The 21,442-nt window shown below is 42.1% G+C and overlaps 1 protein-coding gene across 1 annotated transcript in view; it reads left to right on the top strand.

Annotated features, from left to right (window-relative positions):
- The window catches only part of wdr18 (WD repeat domain 18), a 197,747-nt gene that overhangs the window by 162,311 nt on the left and 13,994 nt on the right, over positions 1-21,442 (top strand). Inside the window, exon 8 of the mRNA XM_080213058.1 lies at positions 7,020-7,186. Coding sequence (XP_080069184.1) covers positions 7,020-7,186 — 167 coding nt within the window. The remainder of the gene's footprint in view (positions 1-7,019; positions 7,187-21,442) is intronic.

Raw genomic sequence — 21,442 nt, forward strand, 5'->3', positions numbered from 1 at the left:
TCCATCCATGGTCTAGGCTGAGATTTCAGCAGGGGTGGAATTTTACATCATATGGTTAGCCCAAAACCCTTGGGAACTTCATTATCCATGATTTTCACTTCTGACCATTAACCACCAGCACCTACTGGCAGCATATTGTAGATATATCCTATTTATTCCTTTCAGAATCTTATGTTTCTATAAGGTCTCCCCTCATTCTTCTGAATTTCAGTGAATATAGCCCCAGTCTACTCAATCTCTCCTCATAAGCCAAAGTTCTCAATTCTGAAATCAACCTAGTGAATCTCCTCTGCACCTCCTCCTGTGCCAGTATATCCTTTTTCATGTGAGGAGACCAAAACTGTACACAGTACTCCAGGTGTGGCCGCACCAGCACCATATACAGCTGCAACATAACTTAGCTGTTTTTAAACTCCATCCATCTAGCAATGAAGGACAAAATTCCATTTGTCGTCTTAATTACCTGCTGCGCCTGCAAACCAACTTTTTGTGATTAATTCACAAGGACATCCAGATCTCCTCTGCACAGCATCATGCTGCAATTTTTTAACCATTTAATTTATAATCCATTTTGCTGCTGTTCCTATCAAAATGGATGACCTCACATTTACCAACATTGTACTTCATCTACCAGATCCTTGCCCACTCACTTAGACACTCTATATCCCTTTGCAGACTTTCAGCGTCTTCTGCACACTTTGCTCTGCCACTCATCTTAATGTCATCTGTGAATTTGACATACTACAGTTGGTCCCCAACTCCACATCATCTATGTAAATCGTAAATAATTGCGAACCCAACACCGATTCCTGAGACACACCACTAGTCATTGCCAACCAGAAAAACACCCATTTACCCCCACTCTTTGAAGAAATTAAGGGTTATGGTGAGCGGGTGGGTAAGTGGAGCTGAGCCCATGAAAAGATCAGTCATGATCTTATTGAATGGTAGAGCAGGCTCAAGGGGCCAGATGGCCTACTCCTAGTTCTTATGTTGGGTGAATACAAGATTGGCCCTGAGTGAGGAGCCTTTGAGCAAGTAACCAATGATCTTTATTATTCACTTTCAAGTCAATCATTCTCTTACCTCCAACTAATCTTTTTCTCTTTTGACTTTTCTTTATTTTTACTGTTGATTCTGCTGCAGTTTGTGGCCCCTCTGAACATAAGAAAAGAAATGAACAAAAAAACTCACCACTGAATTTCATCTATTTGGTACCCTATTTCCCTTTGCCTGCTCCACCCCTTCTTCACCAAAGTCCATCTTTAATACCCTAACTGTCCCATTGAAGCCTAGCTTTTAATACCCGAACCCCCCCAATATAGGATCAAATTGATCTGTTTCCACTGACCTGATGACGGATGACTCCAAACATTTATCATCTTCCAGTAAATCTCTTGAGATTTGAATTTAATATTCATATAAGTAAATGTTTGAGTTATTTTCACAAGTTTTGTTGCAAATTGAAGCTTTTCACTGATATAGGATGCAGTGGATAGACACAACCATAGAATCATTTACAAATCCTTTTGATATTCTCATGAGGTATCAAACATGTGTTGGGTTATTTTGGCCAGTTTTTCAGATGAGATCTACATTTAAAGATTGGATTTTAAGTGCTAAGTATAATCACTTTTTAAAAATTCATTCATGAGATGTGAGCATCGCTGGTTAGGCCAGCATTTATTGCCCATTGCTAATTGCCCTGGAGAAGATGGTGCTCTCTTGAACTGCTGCAGTCCATGTGTTGTAGATGCATCATGATGTAGAGATGCTGGCGTTGGACTGGAGTAAACACAGTAAGAAGTCTCACAACACCAGGTTAGAGTCCAACCAGTTTATTTGATAGTAATCTCACAAGCTTTTGGAAATGGTGTCCCTTCATCAGGTGTGTGGAAGGTTGTGATCAGAGAAGGGCATATAAAGTCACACACAGTTTACAGAATACTGACTAAAATGCAAGTCTTTACAGCTAACCTGCTATTCAAGTCTTAAAGATGCAGGCAGTGTGAGTGGAGATAGCATTAGCATAGGTTAAAGAGATGTGTATTATCTCCAGCCAGGACAGTAAGTGAGATTTTACAAGCCTAGGCAAATCATGGGGGTTACAGATAGTGTGACATGAATCCAAGATCCCGGTTGAGGTCGTCCTCGTGTACGGAACTCGGCTATCACTCTCTGCTCAGCGACTCTGCGCTGTCGTATGTCGTGAAGGTCACCTTGGAGAATGCTTACCCGAAGATCAGAGACCGAATACCCATGACCGCTGAAGTGTTCGCCAACAGGAACGGAACAGTTTTGCCTGGTGATTGTCGAGCGATGTTCATTCATCCATTGTCACAGTGTCTGCATGGTCTGCCCAACGTACCATGCTTCGGGACATCCTTTCCTGCAGCGTATTAGGTAGACAACGTTGGCCGAGTTGCAAGAGTATGTGCCATGTACCTGGTGGATGGTGTTCTCACATGAGATGATGTCATCCTTATTGATGATCTGGCACGTCTTGCAGGGGTTGCTGTGGCAGGGTTGTGTGGTGTTGTGGTCACTGTTCCCCTGAAGGCTGGGTAGTTTGCTGCAGACAACGGTCTGTTTGAGATTGTGCAGTTGTTTGAAGGCAAGAAGTGGGGGTGTGGGGATGGCCCTGGCGAGATTTTCGTCTTCATCAATGATGTGTTGAAGACTCCGGAGAAGATGTCGTAGCTTCTCCGCTCTGGGGAAGTACTGGACAACAAAGGGTACTCTGTGCACCGTGTCCCGTGTTTGTCTTCTGAGGAGGTCAGTGCAGTTTTTCGCTGTGGCCATCCCCAGTGTTGTGAGACTTCTTCTTGTAGATGCATCCACAGGGCTGTTATATAGACTTATGTTCCAACCATTATCCAATCATTAATGGTATCTTTGTCTATATATGCCATGTTTATGAAACCTACCGTTCATAAGAACATAACATAAGAACATAAGAAACAGGAGCAGGAGTAGGCCATCTAGCCCTTCGAGCCTGCCCCGCCATTCAATAAGATTATGGCTGATCTGTCGTGGCTCAGTTCCACTTTCCCGCCCTCTCCCCATAACCCTTAATCCCCTCTCTCATCAAAAACCCATCAACCCGCGTCTTAAAAATATTTAGCGAGGCAGCCTCCACCACTTCAACGGGCAGAGAATTCCAGAGATTCACCACCCTTTGAGTGAAGAAGTTCCTCCTCAACTCCGTTCTAAACCGCACCCCCCCTTTATCTTGAGGCTGTGCCCCCTAGTCCTACTGTCCTTTCTGAGCGGGAAGAGTCTCTCCACCTCTATCCTATCCATCCCATTCATCATCTTATGTGTCTCAATGAGATATCCCCTCATCCTTCTAAACTCTAACGAGTACAAGCCTAGTTTATTCAGCCTCTCCTCATAGCTCAACTCCGGTATCAGCCTAGTAAGCCTCCTCTGCACTCCCTCCAAGGCCAAAATATCCTTGCGTAAGTGCGGCGACCAAAACTGCACACAGTACTCCAGCTGTGGCCTCACCAGTGCCCTATACAGCTGCAGCAAGACCTCCCTACTTTTATATTCAATCCCCCTCGCTATGAAGGCCAGCATCCCATTCGCCTTCCTGACCACCTGCTGCACCTGCAGGCTGGGCTTTTCCACTTACCTGACGACGGAGCTGCGCTCTGAAAGCTCATGATTCCAAATAAACATGTTGGACTTCAACCTAGTGTTGTGAGACTTATTATTAGTTAGGTGGTTCAAGGATTTTGACCCAGTGACATTGGTGGAACGGTGATACATTTCCAAGCCTGGTTGGTGAGTAGTTTGGAATGGAACATCAGGTAGTGGTGTTCCCATGTGTCTACTGCCTCTGTCCTTCAAGATGATAGTGGTTGTGGGCTAGAAAGATATATAAGGAGAGTTCCTGCAGTGCTTTTAAATTGCAAACTTCAGATAGTTGCATATACTGTTACCCAGAAAAATTTAGAAGAATGAAAACCTCTGGAGACTGCCCCTTCCCTGGACCTCGGTGGCCCCACCCTTCGAACCTTGGCGGGCAGGCTGCCGTCTGTCCCCCCCCCCCCGATGGTCTCACCACCACCAAAAACCTCAGGTGTCTCTCTCTCTTCTTCTCCTCCCCCCCCCCCCCCCAAAATGGATCATTTCCATTTAAATAACGTTAACATCTAATACGCCAATGCAATTCGAAAGTAGAAAACTTTTACTTTTATGCATTCTTTATTGGCTCTAGTTTTATTTGCCTTGAGTTTATTTTTAATTGGGTAATTAAACACTGGTGGCTATTGGACTGATTCTGTGTGAATTGCTTCTAATAGATTAGATAGATCCATGTCATATTAGTATCTCTGACACCAGCTTCACATATAGGTTCCTTATGCTTTGGAGGATAACTCTGAATTTATAGTTACTCTGTGTCATTTTGACTTGTTTCTTGCTAACGGGCCGTCATGTTAGATTAATACTAAAGTTGAATGATTGCATCTGATGACAGGTTATTAAATTAAGTCATGGGAAATGTGGACTTGATGCCTGAGGCCAGGGTTGATTCTCAGCCTATGCTGTTAGTCAGCATCTCAGCTGTAGTGGTGATGCCTTGCTGCCTCTGGGTTAAGGATGTTTCAAAACTAGTCAGGAAATTTGTTCTGGATTGGTGCCCAGTGACATCCTCCGGGAAAGCATGTGTTTGTGTATGTCTGCTGAAGGCAGGATCGGGTATTGGAGGAATATCCCACATGGTTATCAGTTGGGGTTTACTATCCTAGATTCATGGTCACATGGATGAGCTAACAAGGAAAGCCATTGGGAACGACACTCCAGAAAGAGTCAGCACATTCAGAGGAAGGGCAAAAACTAACAGAAGTGGAAATGAAGCTACAGATGGCAATGCATTTTCCAGGCCATTAAAAATTAAAGTGTTAAAGCTGCAAACTCATTTATTTAACACTGAGCTTTAGAGACTGCATTTTATGTATAAAACTGAAAGTGTTACACCTGACTTTCATCAATAATTGAATTTGACCAAGCATTTCGTTCTTTTATAATTAACACAGAAAACTTTAAGCAACAGAAATAGGTTAACTGTAAGAGACAATCTCCACCAAGGACACAAAGCCAATATCTCTTTCTGATACTGACTGATGTAGTTTTTTAAAAACTCGGGTTATTTCTCTATTTGCCATAGAAAGATTATATTTAAGACTGGATAATAAACAGAACAGAACGAGTTTAAAGAAAGTAATGTCCAACAAAGGTATGAATTTATTTTGAACTGATAAGTGATATTTTGATGAAATATTAAGGTCCAAATCTATTGGACTTCGAATTGTCAGAGACTGGCTGTACAACTGCAGGACGTATGACTAAAGATTGGAACCCTATGGCCTGACATGCCAACCTCTGAGGGGATTACCCAAGAGATGTCACCTTTATATGGGAAGTTTCCCTGCTCCCCAGAGCATTCTGCTAATGTCTCTGACTCTGAGCTAGAGTCAGGGACTTCAGACAGTTCCCTTGTACTTACCTGGATAGTTGTCTAGGAAATCTGAGACAGATTAAAACCTTGTCTCACATCAACGTAACTCCACAACCAACCCCTCGCAATCATCCCTATGACCGCCCCGCCCCCCCCCGACTCCACCTGACTATCCTCCAACTAATCCCCTGACCCTAGTACCGTTTGCTCAGCTGCCTACCCCTCTGACCTGACCCAGCTACCCACCCCTCTGACCTGACCCAGCTACCCACCCAACCCAACGTGACCTGACTGCCTCAACCACCGACTCTTCCCAGAACTGACTAACCCTTCACCACACCCCCTCCAACCCCGGTGCCTGGCTACCTCACCCACCTACTCATTTATCTACCACTAGCATTCGTTCACTGACATTCAGACTGAATCTTTAAACTTACCACCCAGCAGCCAGTGCTGTAAAAGGGGTGTGCCCTGTCTTCCCCTGATTCTACTGCACTTTGACAGAGTTCTTCCTTGGATGCTGCACTGCACATTTCTATGGAAGCAGGGCTGATAGGTCCAGGTAGGAATGTGTAACAGCATTAATTCAAGGACATTTTCGACCACGGCAGCACTCTGATGACCTTTGCCTTCGCTCAGAAGATCCACAGAACTCTGAAAATATCTGTAATCCTTTTCAAAGTCATATTAAATGGCAGTTCCCATGGCATAATGGGTTAAAAGTTCCCAGTTTTATTGCCCAATCTATGCTGAATTGGGGAGCAGTAGGAAGGCAGCATTGATCCCAAAACTTAGTTGAACAGTGGAAAAATAATCTGAGATTCTGATTTTTTTTCCTCTATACCTGTCTCCCAAGTGAGTTCACAGCTGGAAGTACAATGTGGCTGGATGACAGGTGAGGATAGGACTGGGCCAATAATGCCCCAGTGTCAAGTAACCTGTAGATATATGTTGTATGAGTTTATAATTGACTGACCATAGATGAGGTAGCAGAGAGCTGCAACCGCAAGTGGCAATTCCTCAAATTGAGTTCAAGGGAAGAAAAGTCAGATTGTAGTTTAATGCATTGAACTACCATCAGTTTGGTAATGCATTGTCAACATTGGAGACCACAGTAAGGGAATTGTGATCAGGGACATTTCCATCTTTGTTAACTAAAAAAAATCTTGCTGTTTTGTTTCTGTATGTCTATTGTGCTCTCTCTCCCTCTCTCGATTGAAACTGAGCTGGGCACCTTTAATGGGAAAATGTTTTATTTCCCCGTATTATTATCTATTTTCCATTTACTGTCCCTCACTGTTCCATTCTTTAGCATTAACATGATTCTGCTTTTAAAAGAACGCAAGATTAAATTTATATCATGCAATAAGAAGGCAAAAGTTAGAGAACTTAGGTGTGTTTTGACCGTATTTTGTAAGAATGGACATTTTTTGCAAAATACTAATGATGCTTGACTGTAGCTACTGGTTTGAATTAAAGCCGTGTTAAATAATTAATAGGTTTTCATGTTAAGTACTGTCCACGTTAATAATGCTCCCATATTTATCTCTAGGGCCAGTGACAAATGCCTTTCTGACAGTTGCCTCGACCAACATGTTCAATCCTGACAGCAAGCCCAGTGTAAGCCTCCCAAAGTTTAGCAGACATGTACAGACCTCTGAAATCACCGAGAACGAAGAGGGAGGTGTTATCACTCTACGTCTTCAGCACAACAAGAAGGTAGGATTTTACTCCATAATGTCTTTTGAAGTTTCCTCAATTACCACAAAGATCCTTCTAAATCTCTCTGATGACCACACCATCCTCCTCTTTTTGTTATTCAGTAAAGGAATGTGGGCGTCACTGGACAGACCAGCATTTATTGCCCATCTTTAATTGCCTTTGAGAAGGCAATGGAGAGGTACGCTTATGGTGCTATTAGGGAGAGAGTTTCAGGATTTTGTCCCAACGACAGAGAAGCAACGCCATTTATTTCCAAGTCAGGGTGGTGAATGGTTTGGAGTGGAAATTTCAGGTTGTGATGCCCGCATATATCTGCTGCAATCATCGTTCCTAGATGGTAGTAGTTGTAGGTTTGTTTAATGCTGTTTAAGGAAGCTTGGTGAGTTCCTGCTGTGCATCTTGCAGATGGTTCACAGTGCTGCTACTATGCTCTGATGGTGGAGGGAATGAATGTTTGTGGATGGGATGCCAGTCAATTGGACTGCTTTGTCCTGGATGGTGTCAAGCCTGTTGAGTGTTGTTGGAGTTGCACTCATCCAGGCAAGTGGAAAGTAGTCTGTTACACTCCATTTGATTTGACTTGATTTATTATTGTCATATGTATTAACACACAGTGAAAAGTATTGTTTCTTGCGTGCTATATAGACAAAACATACTGCTCACAGAGAAGGAAAGGAGAGAGTGCCGAATGTGTGTTACAGTCATAGCTAAGGTGTAGAAAAAGGTCAACTTAATGCAATGTAAGTCCATTCAAAAGCTTGACAGCAGCAGGGAAGAAGTTGTTCTTGAGTTGGTTGGTACATAATCTCAGACTTTTGTATCTTTTTCCCAAAGAAAGAAGGTGGAAGAGAGAATGTCCAAGGTGCGTGGGGTCTTTAATTATACTGGCTGCTTTGCCAAGGCAGCGGGAAGTGTAGACAGAGTCAATGGATGGAAGGCTGGTTTGCCTGATGGATTAGGCTACATTCACAACCTTTTTGTAGTTCCTTGCGGCCTTGTCAGAGCAGGAGCCATAACAAGTTCTTGACCCTTTCTATGTCGTCCCCATTGATGTAGACAGGGGCATATTCTCCTTTACACTTCCTGAAGTCAGTGACAATTTCTTTCATTTTGTTGACATTGAGGGAGAGATTATTGTTGCTGCACCAGTTCACCAGATTCTCCATCTCATTCCTGTTCTCTGCCTAGTCATTGTTTGAGATCTGACCCACTACGGTGGTGTCGTCAGCAAACTTGAAAATCGAATTGGAGAGGAATTTGGCTTCTGACTTGTGCCTTGTAGATTGTGAATAAGCTTTGGGGAGTCCAGAGTTGAGTTGGTTGACACAAGATTCCTAGCCTCTGAAGTGCTCTTGTATCTACCTTTTATACGACTAGTCCAGTTAAGTTTCTTATCAACCCCAGGATGTTGATAGTTGGGGATTCAGCGATGATTACACCATTGAATGAATGTCAGGGAGCAATGATTAGATTCTCTCTTGTTGATGATGGTCATTGCCTGGCACTTGTATGGAGTGAATGTTCCTTGCCATTTGTTGACCAGAAAGTTGTGGAGTAGTGGTATTGTCACTGGACTAGTAATCCATGGACCCCAGGTAATACTTTGGGTATCCTTGTTTGAATCCCACCACAGCAGATGGTGAAATCAGAATGCAGTAAAAACCTGGAATTAAAAATTTGATCATGAAATGCAACCATTGTCATTTGTCATAAAAATTGATCCCCCTTGGGGAAAGGAATCTGCTTGGCGCAGACCCACAAAAATGCGATTAACTCTTAAATGCCCCCTCAAATTGCCCAGCAAATTCATGTGCAATTAGGGATGGACAGATGCTGACCCAGCCAGCAACACCTGCATCTCATGAACAAATTTTAAAAAACCCTCAAGCCTTCCAATCTCTCTTATCTGTTGTCTAGCTGAGTGGAACTGCAGTCACCTGCGATGGCTTTGCTCCCTACATTCTGCTTCTGGACAAGGTCTGGTTCCACATGAACACTGTTGGCACCTTGCACCACCACTTTTGACCACTACACTGTGTCCAAACTCTCTGGTTGCTTGTCTAACTTCCAGATGTTTCCTCCAATTAAATAATAGGGAAACTGAAAACCACGATAGCCTTTCTCATCTCTAGCAACAGTCTGGGACTGTTCACTACTTTGATAATGTATTGATCCCTGAGATGAGCTTTCAAACACAATTCCAAACCATTGCTAAGACTGCCTACTTCCACAGCCATAGCAGAATCCAATTCTGTCCCAGCCTTAGCTCATCTGCTGCTGAAACCCCACCCATACTGTTGATGCTTCTAGACTTGATTATCCCAATGTAGCAATGGCCAGCCACCTATTTTCCATCCTCCATAAATTTGATGTCATCCAAAAACCTGTGATCTGCATTGTACTTTGCATCTAAAGTTTAAAAGTTTATATATTAGTATCACAAGTATGATTTAGATTAATGCTGCGGCACGGTGGCACAGAGGTTAGCACTGCTGCCTCATAGCTCCAGAGACCCAGGTTCGATTTCCAGCTTGGGAGACTGTGTGGAGTTTACACTTTCTCCCCACTTTCTCATCCGGGTGCTCTGGTTTCCTCCCACAGTCTGAAAGGCTTGCTGGTTAGGTGCATTGACCGTTGTAAATTCTCCCTTGGTGTACCTGAACAGGCACTGGAGTGTGGTGACTAGGGGATTTTCACAGTAACTTCATTGCAGTATTAATATCAGCACTCCTCAAGGCCATCCTGATTTTAATCATTCCACCCTTGATGCCTTTAGCTTAAGTCCTGAAGCTCCCTCTGTAAAGTTCTCCACCTCTCCTTCCTCTCTTTACATGCTCCTTAAAGCCTTTCTCTGCCAACTCTTTTGGTGATCTGTCCTAATATCTCCTGATGTGTCAAATTTTGTTTGGATAATCTCCTGTGAAGCCTTTTTGGGACATTCTACTTTGTTAAAAGCTCGACATCAACATACCTTGTTGATGTTGTTTCAGACACTCCTGAGGGATACTGTATGATATTTACCAACTGATGCATTACAACCCAGGCACTGCACTTTTCTTTTTAAATTGTTTTGTTTTCCTAAGAGGAAGTCACTGAAACTGGATAGATCTGCTGTTGCATTTTCAAATCTAATCTAATAATTTGTACTGTGGCCTTCGTGAAATATCTTCAACTGAGCACAGGACTCCTGAAACACATAATGCTCAAACTTTATGTGTTTGAGTACCATAGGATAGTTCATGTATTATATATTCAAAGTAGCTACCCCATGAATATATGTATCATAAAAAGAGAAACAGTAGTTTGAAAATCCAAACAATGGTGAAGGCAAGCCAGCCAGTATGGGCATGGCCTCCAGCCTGGATAAATGGGGAGGGTTTGCAACAAGAAAGATATCCATTTGACTATAAAACCATCCACCATATCCAAAAAACAATGATATTTGATATGCAGGGTCATCGACCTGTATTATGGTGACCCCATGTCATGCGAAAAGTATTTTGAAAAACCACAAGGATATTTGAACTGCTAAACTTTTACAGAAACACGAAAATAGAACTCAATAATGCTGTGGTAATTCAGGTTCAACTCTTATTATTAATTATCTCGAGCTGTTGGCACACTTCAGGTCCACTGCTCCCAATTTGCCTGCGGCATGATAAAGTTAATCCTCCTTGCCCTCCTCAACGTTACAATAGCTTTCAACATGGGTGATCAGACCATGGCCTTCATAGCGAGGGGGATTGAATATAAAAGTCGGGAGGTCTTGCTGCAGCTGTATAGAGCACTGGTGAGGCCGCAGCTGGAGTATTGTGTGCAGTTTTGGTCGCCGCACTTACGCAAGGATATTTTGGCCTTGGAGGGAGTGCAGAGGAGATTTACTAGGCTGATACTGGAGTTGAGGGGGTTGAGCTATGAGGAGAGGCTGAATAAACTAGGCTTGTACTTGTTAGAGTTTAGAAGAATGAGGGGAGATCTCATTGAGACATATAAGATGATGAATGGGATGGATAGATAGAGGTGGAGAGACTCTTCCCGCTCAGAAAGGACAGTAGGACTAGGGGGCACAGCCTCAAGATAAAGGGGGGCCGGTTTAGAACGGAGTTGAGGAGGAACTTCTTCACTCAAAGGGTGGTGAATCTCTGGAATTCTCTGCCCGTTGAAGTGGTGGAGGCTACCTCGCTAAATATTTTTAAGATGCGGGTTGATAGGTTTCTGATAAGCGAGGGGATTAAGTGTTATGGGGAGAGGGCGGGAATGTGGAACTGAGCCATGACAGATCAGCCATGATCTTATTGAATGGTGGGGCAGGCTCGAAGGGCTAGATGGCCTACTCCTGCTCCTGTTTCTTATGTTCTTATGTTCACTTCTGCCACCTGTGCCACAACAGTTCCATGAAGCTGCTAGTGAATTCTCAGTGCACATCCAGCAATAACTTCTCACACTCCAACATTCTCACTTGTGGAATTCCTCAAGGATGTATCGCTCACTAGCTGCTTTCTCCATCATCTATTGGCATATGGGCAGCTACCATTTGTACTGAATCAGAGAGTGGTTATAATGCAGAGGGAGTATGCTGGCGATGCATATCTCTGTGCCATTTCCCTGAACAATCTCTGGTATCAGGCTTTTTAACTGCTATCAGTTTGTTGATGAGCCAGAACCACCACCAACTGAGCATTGTGGTGCTTAGCAATGGTCTTCAAACACTTACCACTGATTTTTTTCCCACACCTGCAGTGCCAGCACCTCCCCTGTTTTCCAGATTGCTTGCTTAAACTGAACCACGTTGCACATCCTTGAAGTCCTATCCAAATTCCTACTCTTCATCAAAACAATTTCTCCCACTTTCACAGCGTTGATTCTTTGTGCCTTACCAAAGTCCCACTCTCCCAAAAATTCAGTTGTAGCATTGCCACCTGCAGACTTAATTTCCCCAGTGCCCTCTTTGCCAGCCTCCAAATAATTCAAACCTCCACAGCCAAAATCCTGTCCCACTTCCCCTTCATCCTTGCTCTTGATAACCTGTATTGACGCACTGGCCCCTGGCATTTGGATTTAAAATTCCCTTCCTCAATCATTAGCACTGGATGTGGCAACAAACCATGCTCCAAGCACAAGTGAACAGAGCTTTAAAAAGTATATTAAAATACACACAGGCCGGAATTTTCTGGCCGTTCGTGCTGGTAGAACGACCAGTCCCACCGACAGTACACTCCCGCTCCATGTTTCAGGGTAGTAAAGGGTGCATTTAATGAGAAACCCCATCACTAACAGCAGGACCAGAGATTCGGTCGCTGCCCAGTGGTGGGCCACCTCCTGCTGAGTGATAAGTCCCTCAAGGTTTCAAGTTGAAAGTGGGTTGGGTGCAATTCTGCTGCTTACAAGTTTTATACTATTGAAGGCTTCAACCATTTCACAATTTTCTTGTCCATGTCTCTAATACATGCAGGTTTTCAGAATGTCACTAAATGTGCCAGGCACTACCTCAAGATGCTGATACTGCATTAATTCTCCAACAATCACTGGTGTCAGCCTTGCCAATTCCCAGAATAACACATCTGGAAAATGAGTTATGTTTTGTCCTCTTAGAGCCACAATAGCTGTTGATGGAAATGCTGCAATGACTTGCATTTTTGAATGTTTATATTAGAATCTTGTTTGAACTTTTTTGTCAACTTGTTCATACAATGATAGGTTTCTAGAACATATTTCTGCTTAATCAGGTTAACTGAAGTTTGCTGATTTACTTTCTCTGCGAATTTATTATAGCTACATGAAAAAAATTGGATCTTAAACAAAAGAAAAGAATCCTTTATTAATGAAAGTAAAAGCTTGGATTTAGACTTGAATTTAATTCAGTTTTTTCTCGCTGACTCAGGTTCTGTTTATGTAGCTCGTTATGTTTCTGAAGGAAAGTGAAGCTTAAATATGATCTGTAAGTGGCCATTTGTGCCTTATTGTTATTTACAGATCTGAAATCAATATATTCCTTCTAATTTCACATCCTTGCCATCTCCAAGATTGCCTACTTTCATATATTGCCCATCTCTGTCACTATCTGAGCTCATCCACTGCTGAAATCACCAACCATGCCTCCTTATTTCTAAACTTAACAATTCTAGCATTCTCCTAGCTGACTTTCCATCTTTAACGCTCTATGAACTTGAATTCATGCAAAACTTTGCTGTCTGTATCCTTGTCTGTATCTCTCTACCCCACATCCCTAGTCTATGGTGGCTTGTGGTTAAGTAATGACTTGATTTTAAAATTTTTGTCCTTGAGTTCAAATGCTTCATGGTTTTGTCTGTCCCCATTTTCGCATCCCCCAGCAACCCTACATACATCCAAGATCTTTGCATCCTTTAATTCTGGCCCATTGTTATTTTCTACATTTTCATTATGGTACTGTTGGCAATCTGCCTTCACCTGTCACTGCCTTAAGCTCTGGAATTCCACCCCAAACCTTTCTGCCCCTCTGCTTTTCCTGTTCCTTAAAACATAGAAACAGAAACATAGAAGATAGGAGCAGGAGGAGGCCTGCTCTGCCATTCATTGTGATCATGGCTGATCGTCCAACTCGAGAGCCTAATTCTGCTTTTTTCCCTATAACCTTTGATCCCATTTGCCCCAAGTCCTATATCTAGCCACCTCTTCAATAAATTCAATGTTTTGGCGTCAACTACTTCCTGTGGTAAGGAATTCCACAGGCTCACCACTCTTCGATGAAGAAATGTCTTCTCAACTCCATCCTAAATGATCTACTCTGAAACCTCAGACAGTGACCTGTGGTTCTGGACTCCCCCACCATTGGGAACATCCTCCCTGCATTTACCCTGTCTAATCCTGTTAGAATTTTATAAGTCTCTATGAGATCCTCCTTCGTTCATCTGAACACTAACGAAAACGATCCTAACCTAGTCAATTTCTCCTTATACTTTAGTCCTGCCATCCCCGGAATCTGCCTAGTGAACCTTTGCTGCACTCCCTCGAGAGAAAGAACACCCTTCCTCAGAAAAGGAGACCAAAACTGCGCACACTACCCTAGGTGTGGCCTCACCTAGGTCCTGTATAATTGTAGCAACACATCCCTGCTCCTTTACTGAACATGTCACAATGAAGACCAATATGCCATTTGCCTTCTTTACCGCCTGCTGCACCTGCATGCTTAATTTCAGTGACTGGTGCACCAGAACACCCAGGTCCTGCTGCACTCTCCCTGCTCCCAATTTATAGCCATTCAGGTAGTAATCTGCTTTCTTGTTTTTGTTTCCAAAGTGAATAACCTCACATTTATCAAAATTATACTGCATCTGCCATTAATTTGTCCACTCACCTAATCTGTCTAGATCATTCTGAAGGATCTCTGCATCCTTGTCATAGTTCACCCTCCCACCCAACTTGGTATCATCTACAAATTTTGAGATATTACATTTTGTTCCCTCATCCAAATCATTAATATATATTGTGAATAGCTGGGGTCCCAGCACCAATCCCTGTGTCACCCCACTAGTTACTGCCTGCTAATTGAAAAGCACTCACTAATTCCTACTCTTTCTTTCCTCTCTATCAACTGGTTTTCTATCCATCTTTATACACTTCCCCCAATCCCGTGCGCTTTAATCTTGCATGATAACCTCTTATGCAAGACTTTGTCAAATGCTTTCTGAAAGTCTGAAAGTCCAAATATACCACATCGACTGGCTCTCCCTTGTCAACTCTACTAGTTGCATCTTCAAAGAATTCCAACAGATTTGTTAAGCACGATTTCCCCTTCATAAATCTATGCTGACTCTGTCTGATCCCCCTACTCGTTTCTAAATGTCCTGCTGTAAAATCCTCGATAATGGATTTGAGAATTTTCTCCACTACCAATGCTAAGCTCACTGATTTATAATTCCCTGTTTTCTCTCTACCTCACTTTTTGAATATTGGAGTGACATTAGCTACCCACGAATCTGCAGGGACCGTTCCAGAATCTATAGAATCCTGGAAGATGACCACCAATGCATCCACTATTTCTAGAGCCATTCCCTTAAGTACTCTGGGTTGTAGATTGTCAGGCCATGGGGATTTATCCACCATCAATGCCATCAATTTTCCCAGTACCATTTCTCTACCATTAGATAAAGTTGCATTTGAAAGCCTATCTCTTGACTAACACTTTGGTAAACTGTGCTATCTCTTTATGTAGCTAGGTGTCAAATTCTGTTTGATAATTGTTCCTGTGAAGTGGCTTGGAATGGTTTGGTTTGATATGTATGTAAGTTTATTATTAATAATCTTAGTTAAATGACTGATGTCCATAGTGCAGAACGTCACCATAGCTGAGAAAGAGCTAGTGAGGTAAATCAGGGAGTTGTAGTTCCTTGTCATCAACATTTTTTTAAAGCTTCCAAATTTAGGAGGAAAGGAAGAGAGGTGAAATTAAAGAGTTCCACTGTTGTGATCCTGTGAAAAAAGGACTTGGAACAGTGTTGTTTTCTGACATTAATTCTATTTCTAACTGACTCCTCTTCACAGCAGACATTTTTATAATATTGGGATTAATTTAATATTCGCCCACTTTCAAAGATGGACTGTTGTAAATTTAAATAACTGGCACAGTTCATCAGCATGCTGACTTTACATTTCCCTACACCTCAGAACTACTTAATTGACTATGAATTACTCGGGGATACCCTAATGTTGTTAAGGTTACTATGTAAATAACTCTACGGCACCACATACGGATAGATAGTTTTAATAAGCTATCATCCTGTCCTTGGAACGCAGCAGCATTGCATTGGCATTGACCATATTTGGCAAAGAAAATGTTGCTCTTGACGCCAAAGTGCCTTGGTGGATCTGGAAAAATTTAGAAAATAAAGCAGCAAAATCACAGCTTCCATTCTCTCTCAGTTTCAACTAGGGAAACAATAGCAATATTACAAATGGCCTCAGCATCCAGACAATGGAGTGGGAAAATCAGCCAGAAGTCCAGTTCCTTATCACTAGTGATCAGCTGGGAAAGGCAAACATGCAGCATTGAGTGAAAGCAGTAATGGAATTCTGTTCAATGTCATCTACAATCATATATTTTTGCCAACAATGAATGGACTCACACATGAAAGTGACCACTAGTATAGGATCCTGATGGCAGGGGACCTGTCCCCAAGGGATGATAACCTAGAATCAAATGGTCCAGATTTTACACTTCACTGTCAAGTGATTGTGCTCAATGCTGCCCTTGAAGAAAGCTGCCCATGTCTGTGTTTTACCTTTCCTGGGTGTTAATTTAATTCTGTTGCTAATTACACAAGATTTCCAAGTGTTCAGTAACAATGGTGCCATCAAACAGACTAAGCAGGAAGTCGTATTGAAGAATTTCCACAGACAGCGAAACAGGAAGCATTGAACAAATTTTATCACTCTTTCTAAATTGTGCAGAAAGCAAATTAATGATTGGGGTGTACAACGTGGGTATGATAACTTGAGGCAGGAGCTGGTTTATTGCAAACAAACACAAATCTGCCTCAGCTTATCACAAGGCAGAAGCTGATATATGCATATTTTAAAATCCATGAAATGTTATATAATCAAAATGGAGAAATTTGACGTTCCACAAATGTGCAGCTTGGTTTTCAAGGCCAGAGATTGTTTTGCTGCCACTATTAATTTGGACACCATTAAATGCCCAGTAACATCTCATTGAGCAATGCTCAATATTTTCAAGACTTCCACATCCAGATTATAGTGTAAAAAGTGGAAATGTAGGCTATTTCTGATATCGTCCATAACTTTCTTCCAGGAGCATGCCCCCTTAGAGTGGAGAATCACTAACTGCACCTACTGTTTTGCCATGTTTAACTGCGCTTGTGTGGACATGTGAAGTTGCTGTCATTTTCTCAGGGTAATGAGTGCAAATATTGACAGTTTTCACCATCATTACAACTATAAAATCTGGCCCAATCACTAGGAAGAATGTGAAAGAAAAGCACACGCTGACCAGACAGTTAATCTGAGCAGGGTTTAAAAGATTAACATCCTGCACGGGTACATCTTGCAACATTGATTTGAAGAGCATTTCATTGTGTTTGCCCTGCAGTGTTTCACCATTTAATTAATGGCTCTAGGGATGTCTAATTCATTAGACATTCAATATCAGAACAGTTCTACATCATAGGTTGTAAACTAGCACTCATCAGACAGGTAACATAAAAACATGGTAGTTAGTGATCAGTAGGGTAAGTAAGTCATTTGTCTTTCAGCCTCACCACGATCTGTACATTTTGGGAGGGCAGGGGGAGTAATAATAATTATCCCAACCATTTTATGAAAATCAGGAGGATGGCCAATGAACAACAAACACTGTTCTTATGGCCCAGAGCCCTTTCCTACCCCAATTTTGAGCTGGATATACTTTTCTGGGTGCAAGAGGATTTGGGCTGTAACCCGTTTTGAACCTATTTTTCATCATTTGTTAAGCTTGTGATGACATTTGCAACTGCCCCCCACCCCACCCCACCCCAACCAATCCCATGTCTCACCCTATGCTTAAAAAATACAATCTCCTTTTAACTTTGTCCACGGTGGCACAGTGGGTTAGCACTGCTGCTTTGCAGTGCCAGGAACTAGGGTTCGATTTCTGGCTTGGGTCACTATCTGTGTGGAGCTTGCACGTTCTCCTCGTGTCTGTGTGGATTTCCTCTGGGTGCTCCAGTTTCCTCCCGTAGTCTGAAAGACATGCTGGTTAGGTGCATGGACCTGAACAGGTGCCGGACTGTAGCGACTGGGGGAATTTCACTATAACTTCAATGCAGCGTTAATGTAAGCCTACTTGTGACTAATAATAAACTTTACTTTTGCTGCAGTGAATCATTTAACCCACAGGCACTGGTCCTCCTTCCATGTTGGGCTCTGTTAGCAAGAAAGTGAACATCAACAGGCAATGCATTTCTGGGTGGCATCACACAGTCAAACATGGTCTATTTCTTACCCAAGCGCTGTGCTAGATATTTTCCAACAGGGCTTAGGAGCAGGAGGTCGACCTTGTGTTTTGTTCCCCTCTGTTATCTTGGGTTTCTGCTTGAGAAGAAATAATACTTTCTCTGAAATGTGATAATTGGCTGCCTGCCTCCATTCAGTCAGCAGCTGATCCAGGTCCTGTTTTGATGGGGCTCCCTGCTATTTTGAATTCATGCTTTATCTGACACCCCTAACTACTTTACAGCCAATTAATTACTTTTGAAGCACCATTCAGTCAACAAACTATTTGACCCTTCAAGGTCCCACAAACTGCCTTTGAGATAAATTACTTTCTTTGGTGATGTTAGTTGAAGGGTCTACGTTGTCCAAGGCATTGGAAGAACTCTGTGCTCCTCTTTGAATACTACCATGTTTCTTTATTGTTCGTCTGAACACGCAAATAGGTTTAATTTTTCATCCAAAAGATAACACCTGCATCATTGCTGTACTAATGTAATCTAGGCTGACACATGCTGAGCTGCAGATTTGACTTGGAAGTGAGAATGACTGCAAAGCTATAGAGTAAAATCAAATTCATCAATAACATACTTCCAGCTCATAGCTGCACTGTATGACCGTATGTTCGTCAGTTAGGGCTATATATATTTGTAACAGATTGTCCAACATGTGCTTGTACTCGTTAGAGTTTAGAAGAATGAGGGGAGATCTCATTGAGATGTATAAGATGATGAATGGGATGGATAGGATCGAGGTGGAGAGGCTCTTCCCGCTCAGAAAGGACAGTAGGACTGGGGGCACAGCCTCAAGATAAAGGGGGGGTGGTTTAGAACGGAGTTGAGGAAGAACTTCTTCACTCAAAGGGTGGTGCATCTCTGGAATTCTCTGCCCGTTGAAGTGGTGGAGGCTACCTCGCTAAATATTTTTAAGACACGGGTTGATGGGTTTTCGATATGAGAGGGGATGAAGGGTTATGAGGAGAGGGTGGGAATGTGGAACTGAGCCGCGACAGATCAGCCATGATCTTATTGAATGGCGGGGCGGGCTCGAAGGGCTAGATGGCCTACTCCTGCTCCTATTTCTTATGTTCTTATGTTCTGGCCAGGGAAGTTCAATGAATTAAAGTAAGTTGCCCATTAAGATGAGGAATGGTAACGCAGCAGAATGAAGCACCTAATCTCGTGATCAGTATTCAATCTCACTATTTGTTGAGTCATTGCACTGTAAAGCCCCCAGAATTCTATCCCAAAGTATGCGTCAGTTCCAGGCATGCAGCAGTGCAAGAGCTTTCCATTTCTCCCACACACCAGAAGTGCAAAATGCAAATAGTTCTTGAATTTCTTGACTAGCAATAATCTGGTGACTGAGTAAGATAAATTATGAATAACATTAGGGTATTATTTTCAGTTGAGTGAAAGGCTATTCCAGTGGAGCCTTCAGGCAATCAAATATAAATTGGAGTTGCCCGGGTAGGTTAAAGCCCAAGCTGGACTGCTTCATGGCCCAACTTGTCTGGGAAACCAAATGAGGCAGTGCAAATCTTGACTTGATAAGAGTGATGACCCAGAAAAAATAAAAGAATTGTAAGTCTTAGCATCCTTGAAGGCTAACAGTGACAGATGATCAGTTTTAACATGACCTGTGATTCAAATACCAATGTCCAGGAACCAGATGGATAATTTTAAAAGGATAACATCAAAGACAGTAGGGAACATCTTGGATAAATTAATGTATTCAGCATGTTCTCTTGTCCAGTAAGAGGACAAATGGAACATCTTTAAAGGTGTCAGCATATGTAACAAATTAATCAGAGGCAAAGTAGGGAAAAAACAACCTCTACAAAACCCTGTTGGACAAAGATTTGGAAGATCATTGTGGATGCAGGAAGGTTTATAAATAAGTTAAAAGGGTGACTAGAGGACCAAATAAGATAAGACATTCTCCCTTACTGCTACTGCATTGGAGGAGCAATTAGAAAAGAGGAGAGAACCACAAAACAAAATTCAGATGAAGCTGAAACTAAGGATAGACATGAAATAGAACGAATGATTAATTCCTCCAAACGTCCACTAGGGAGGATATCTATAATCTTTGTATAACGAACAACTTTAGTATAAATTAAATGGAATGCTCAAAACAAATTCTTCAAGTAGGAGACAATTCAGTCCATCTTGTTTGTGTCAGTTATGTGCTCAAAAAATCCAGAACTAATTTCCATTGCTTTCCTTCTTCCCAAAACCTTATATTTTCTTTTTGCTTGGTTATCCAGTTTCTTTTAAATGATCTTATACCTCTGCCTCCACCATCCTCTGTTACAAAGCATTCCATGCTCCAGCAATTTTAAGTAAAGACATTTCTGCTAACATCATTCCCCGTCACAATTTCAAATTGATTCCCTTTGTCAGTTGCTTTCCAACAAAAGGAAATCGTCTATTCCCTATTCACTCTCAAAGGCTTTTGTAAGATTGAGGATACTCATTATAGCTTCTTTGGCCTTCTCTGCTCGATTGGAAATTGTCCCAGTCTCTCCTCATAATTATAGTTTCCCATTCTTGGTATCATTCTGCTGCATTTACACTGTACATTCACTGGCTGTAATTTCCTTCCTTTAATTGGATACCAAAAAAATTTATACAATAGTTTTTGTCCAGCCATTGTCTTGTGGAATAAGGGAATATTGTTGCAGTTGTACTGCATGCTTGTACTTGTGAATTTCAAAATGCTGTTTGCCTTTTCAAAAATCACTACCTACCTGTATTTTCCCCTTCAAGGAGTTATATTGTTATGATCTTGAGAGAGACCATTAACTTTTAAAAATAAATTCAAACTCTCAGTTATCAACTGAACAAATTATGCAACAAAAATTCACAGTTTAAACAAAAGAATTTGGTGTATAAGAATTAAGCAAAGCAAGTTCAACTAACAATGCTGTATTTCATAAAACCTTGTCCTTTAAGCCCAGAAGTTTCACCAGGGCAATCCCGGTTCTATTTTATTTTTCCCATACATTACAGAACCTTGAAAGATCTTTTACTTCTCATGGAACCAAACTAAGGTGTGCCATAGTTCTCTTCAGTGTCCTGCTACTCTCACAAGTATGAGGTTTCTTGAGACTTCTCAATAACATCCAGCTGAGCAATGCTGTAACTCCTTCAGCACCTCATGATTTGTGGATGCTCCAGCTTACACCTGGCCCTCACCACACTCATGTTTAGTGGTTCCAACTCAGAAATACCCCTGATTTCTGAATGTACTTTTGGTTTGGTCTACAGCTGTGAGCAGGTTTCC

This window comes from Carcharhinus amblyrhynchos, chromosome 26 (assembly GCF_965287045.1).
Source record: "Carcharhinus amblyrhynchos chromosome 26, sCarAmb.v2.hapA, whole genome shotgun sequence".
In the NCBI taxonomy this organism is placed as follows: domain Eukaryota; kingdom Metazoa; phylum Chordata; class Chondrichthyes; order Carcharhiniformes; family Carcharhinidae; genus Carcharhinus; species Carcharhinus amblyrhynchos.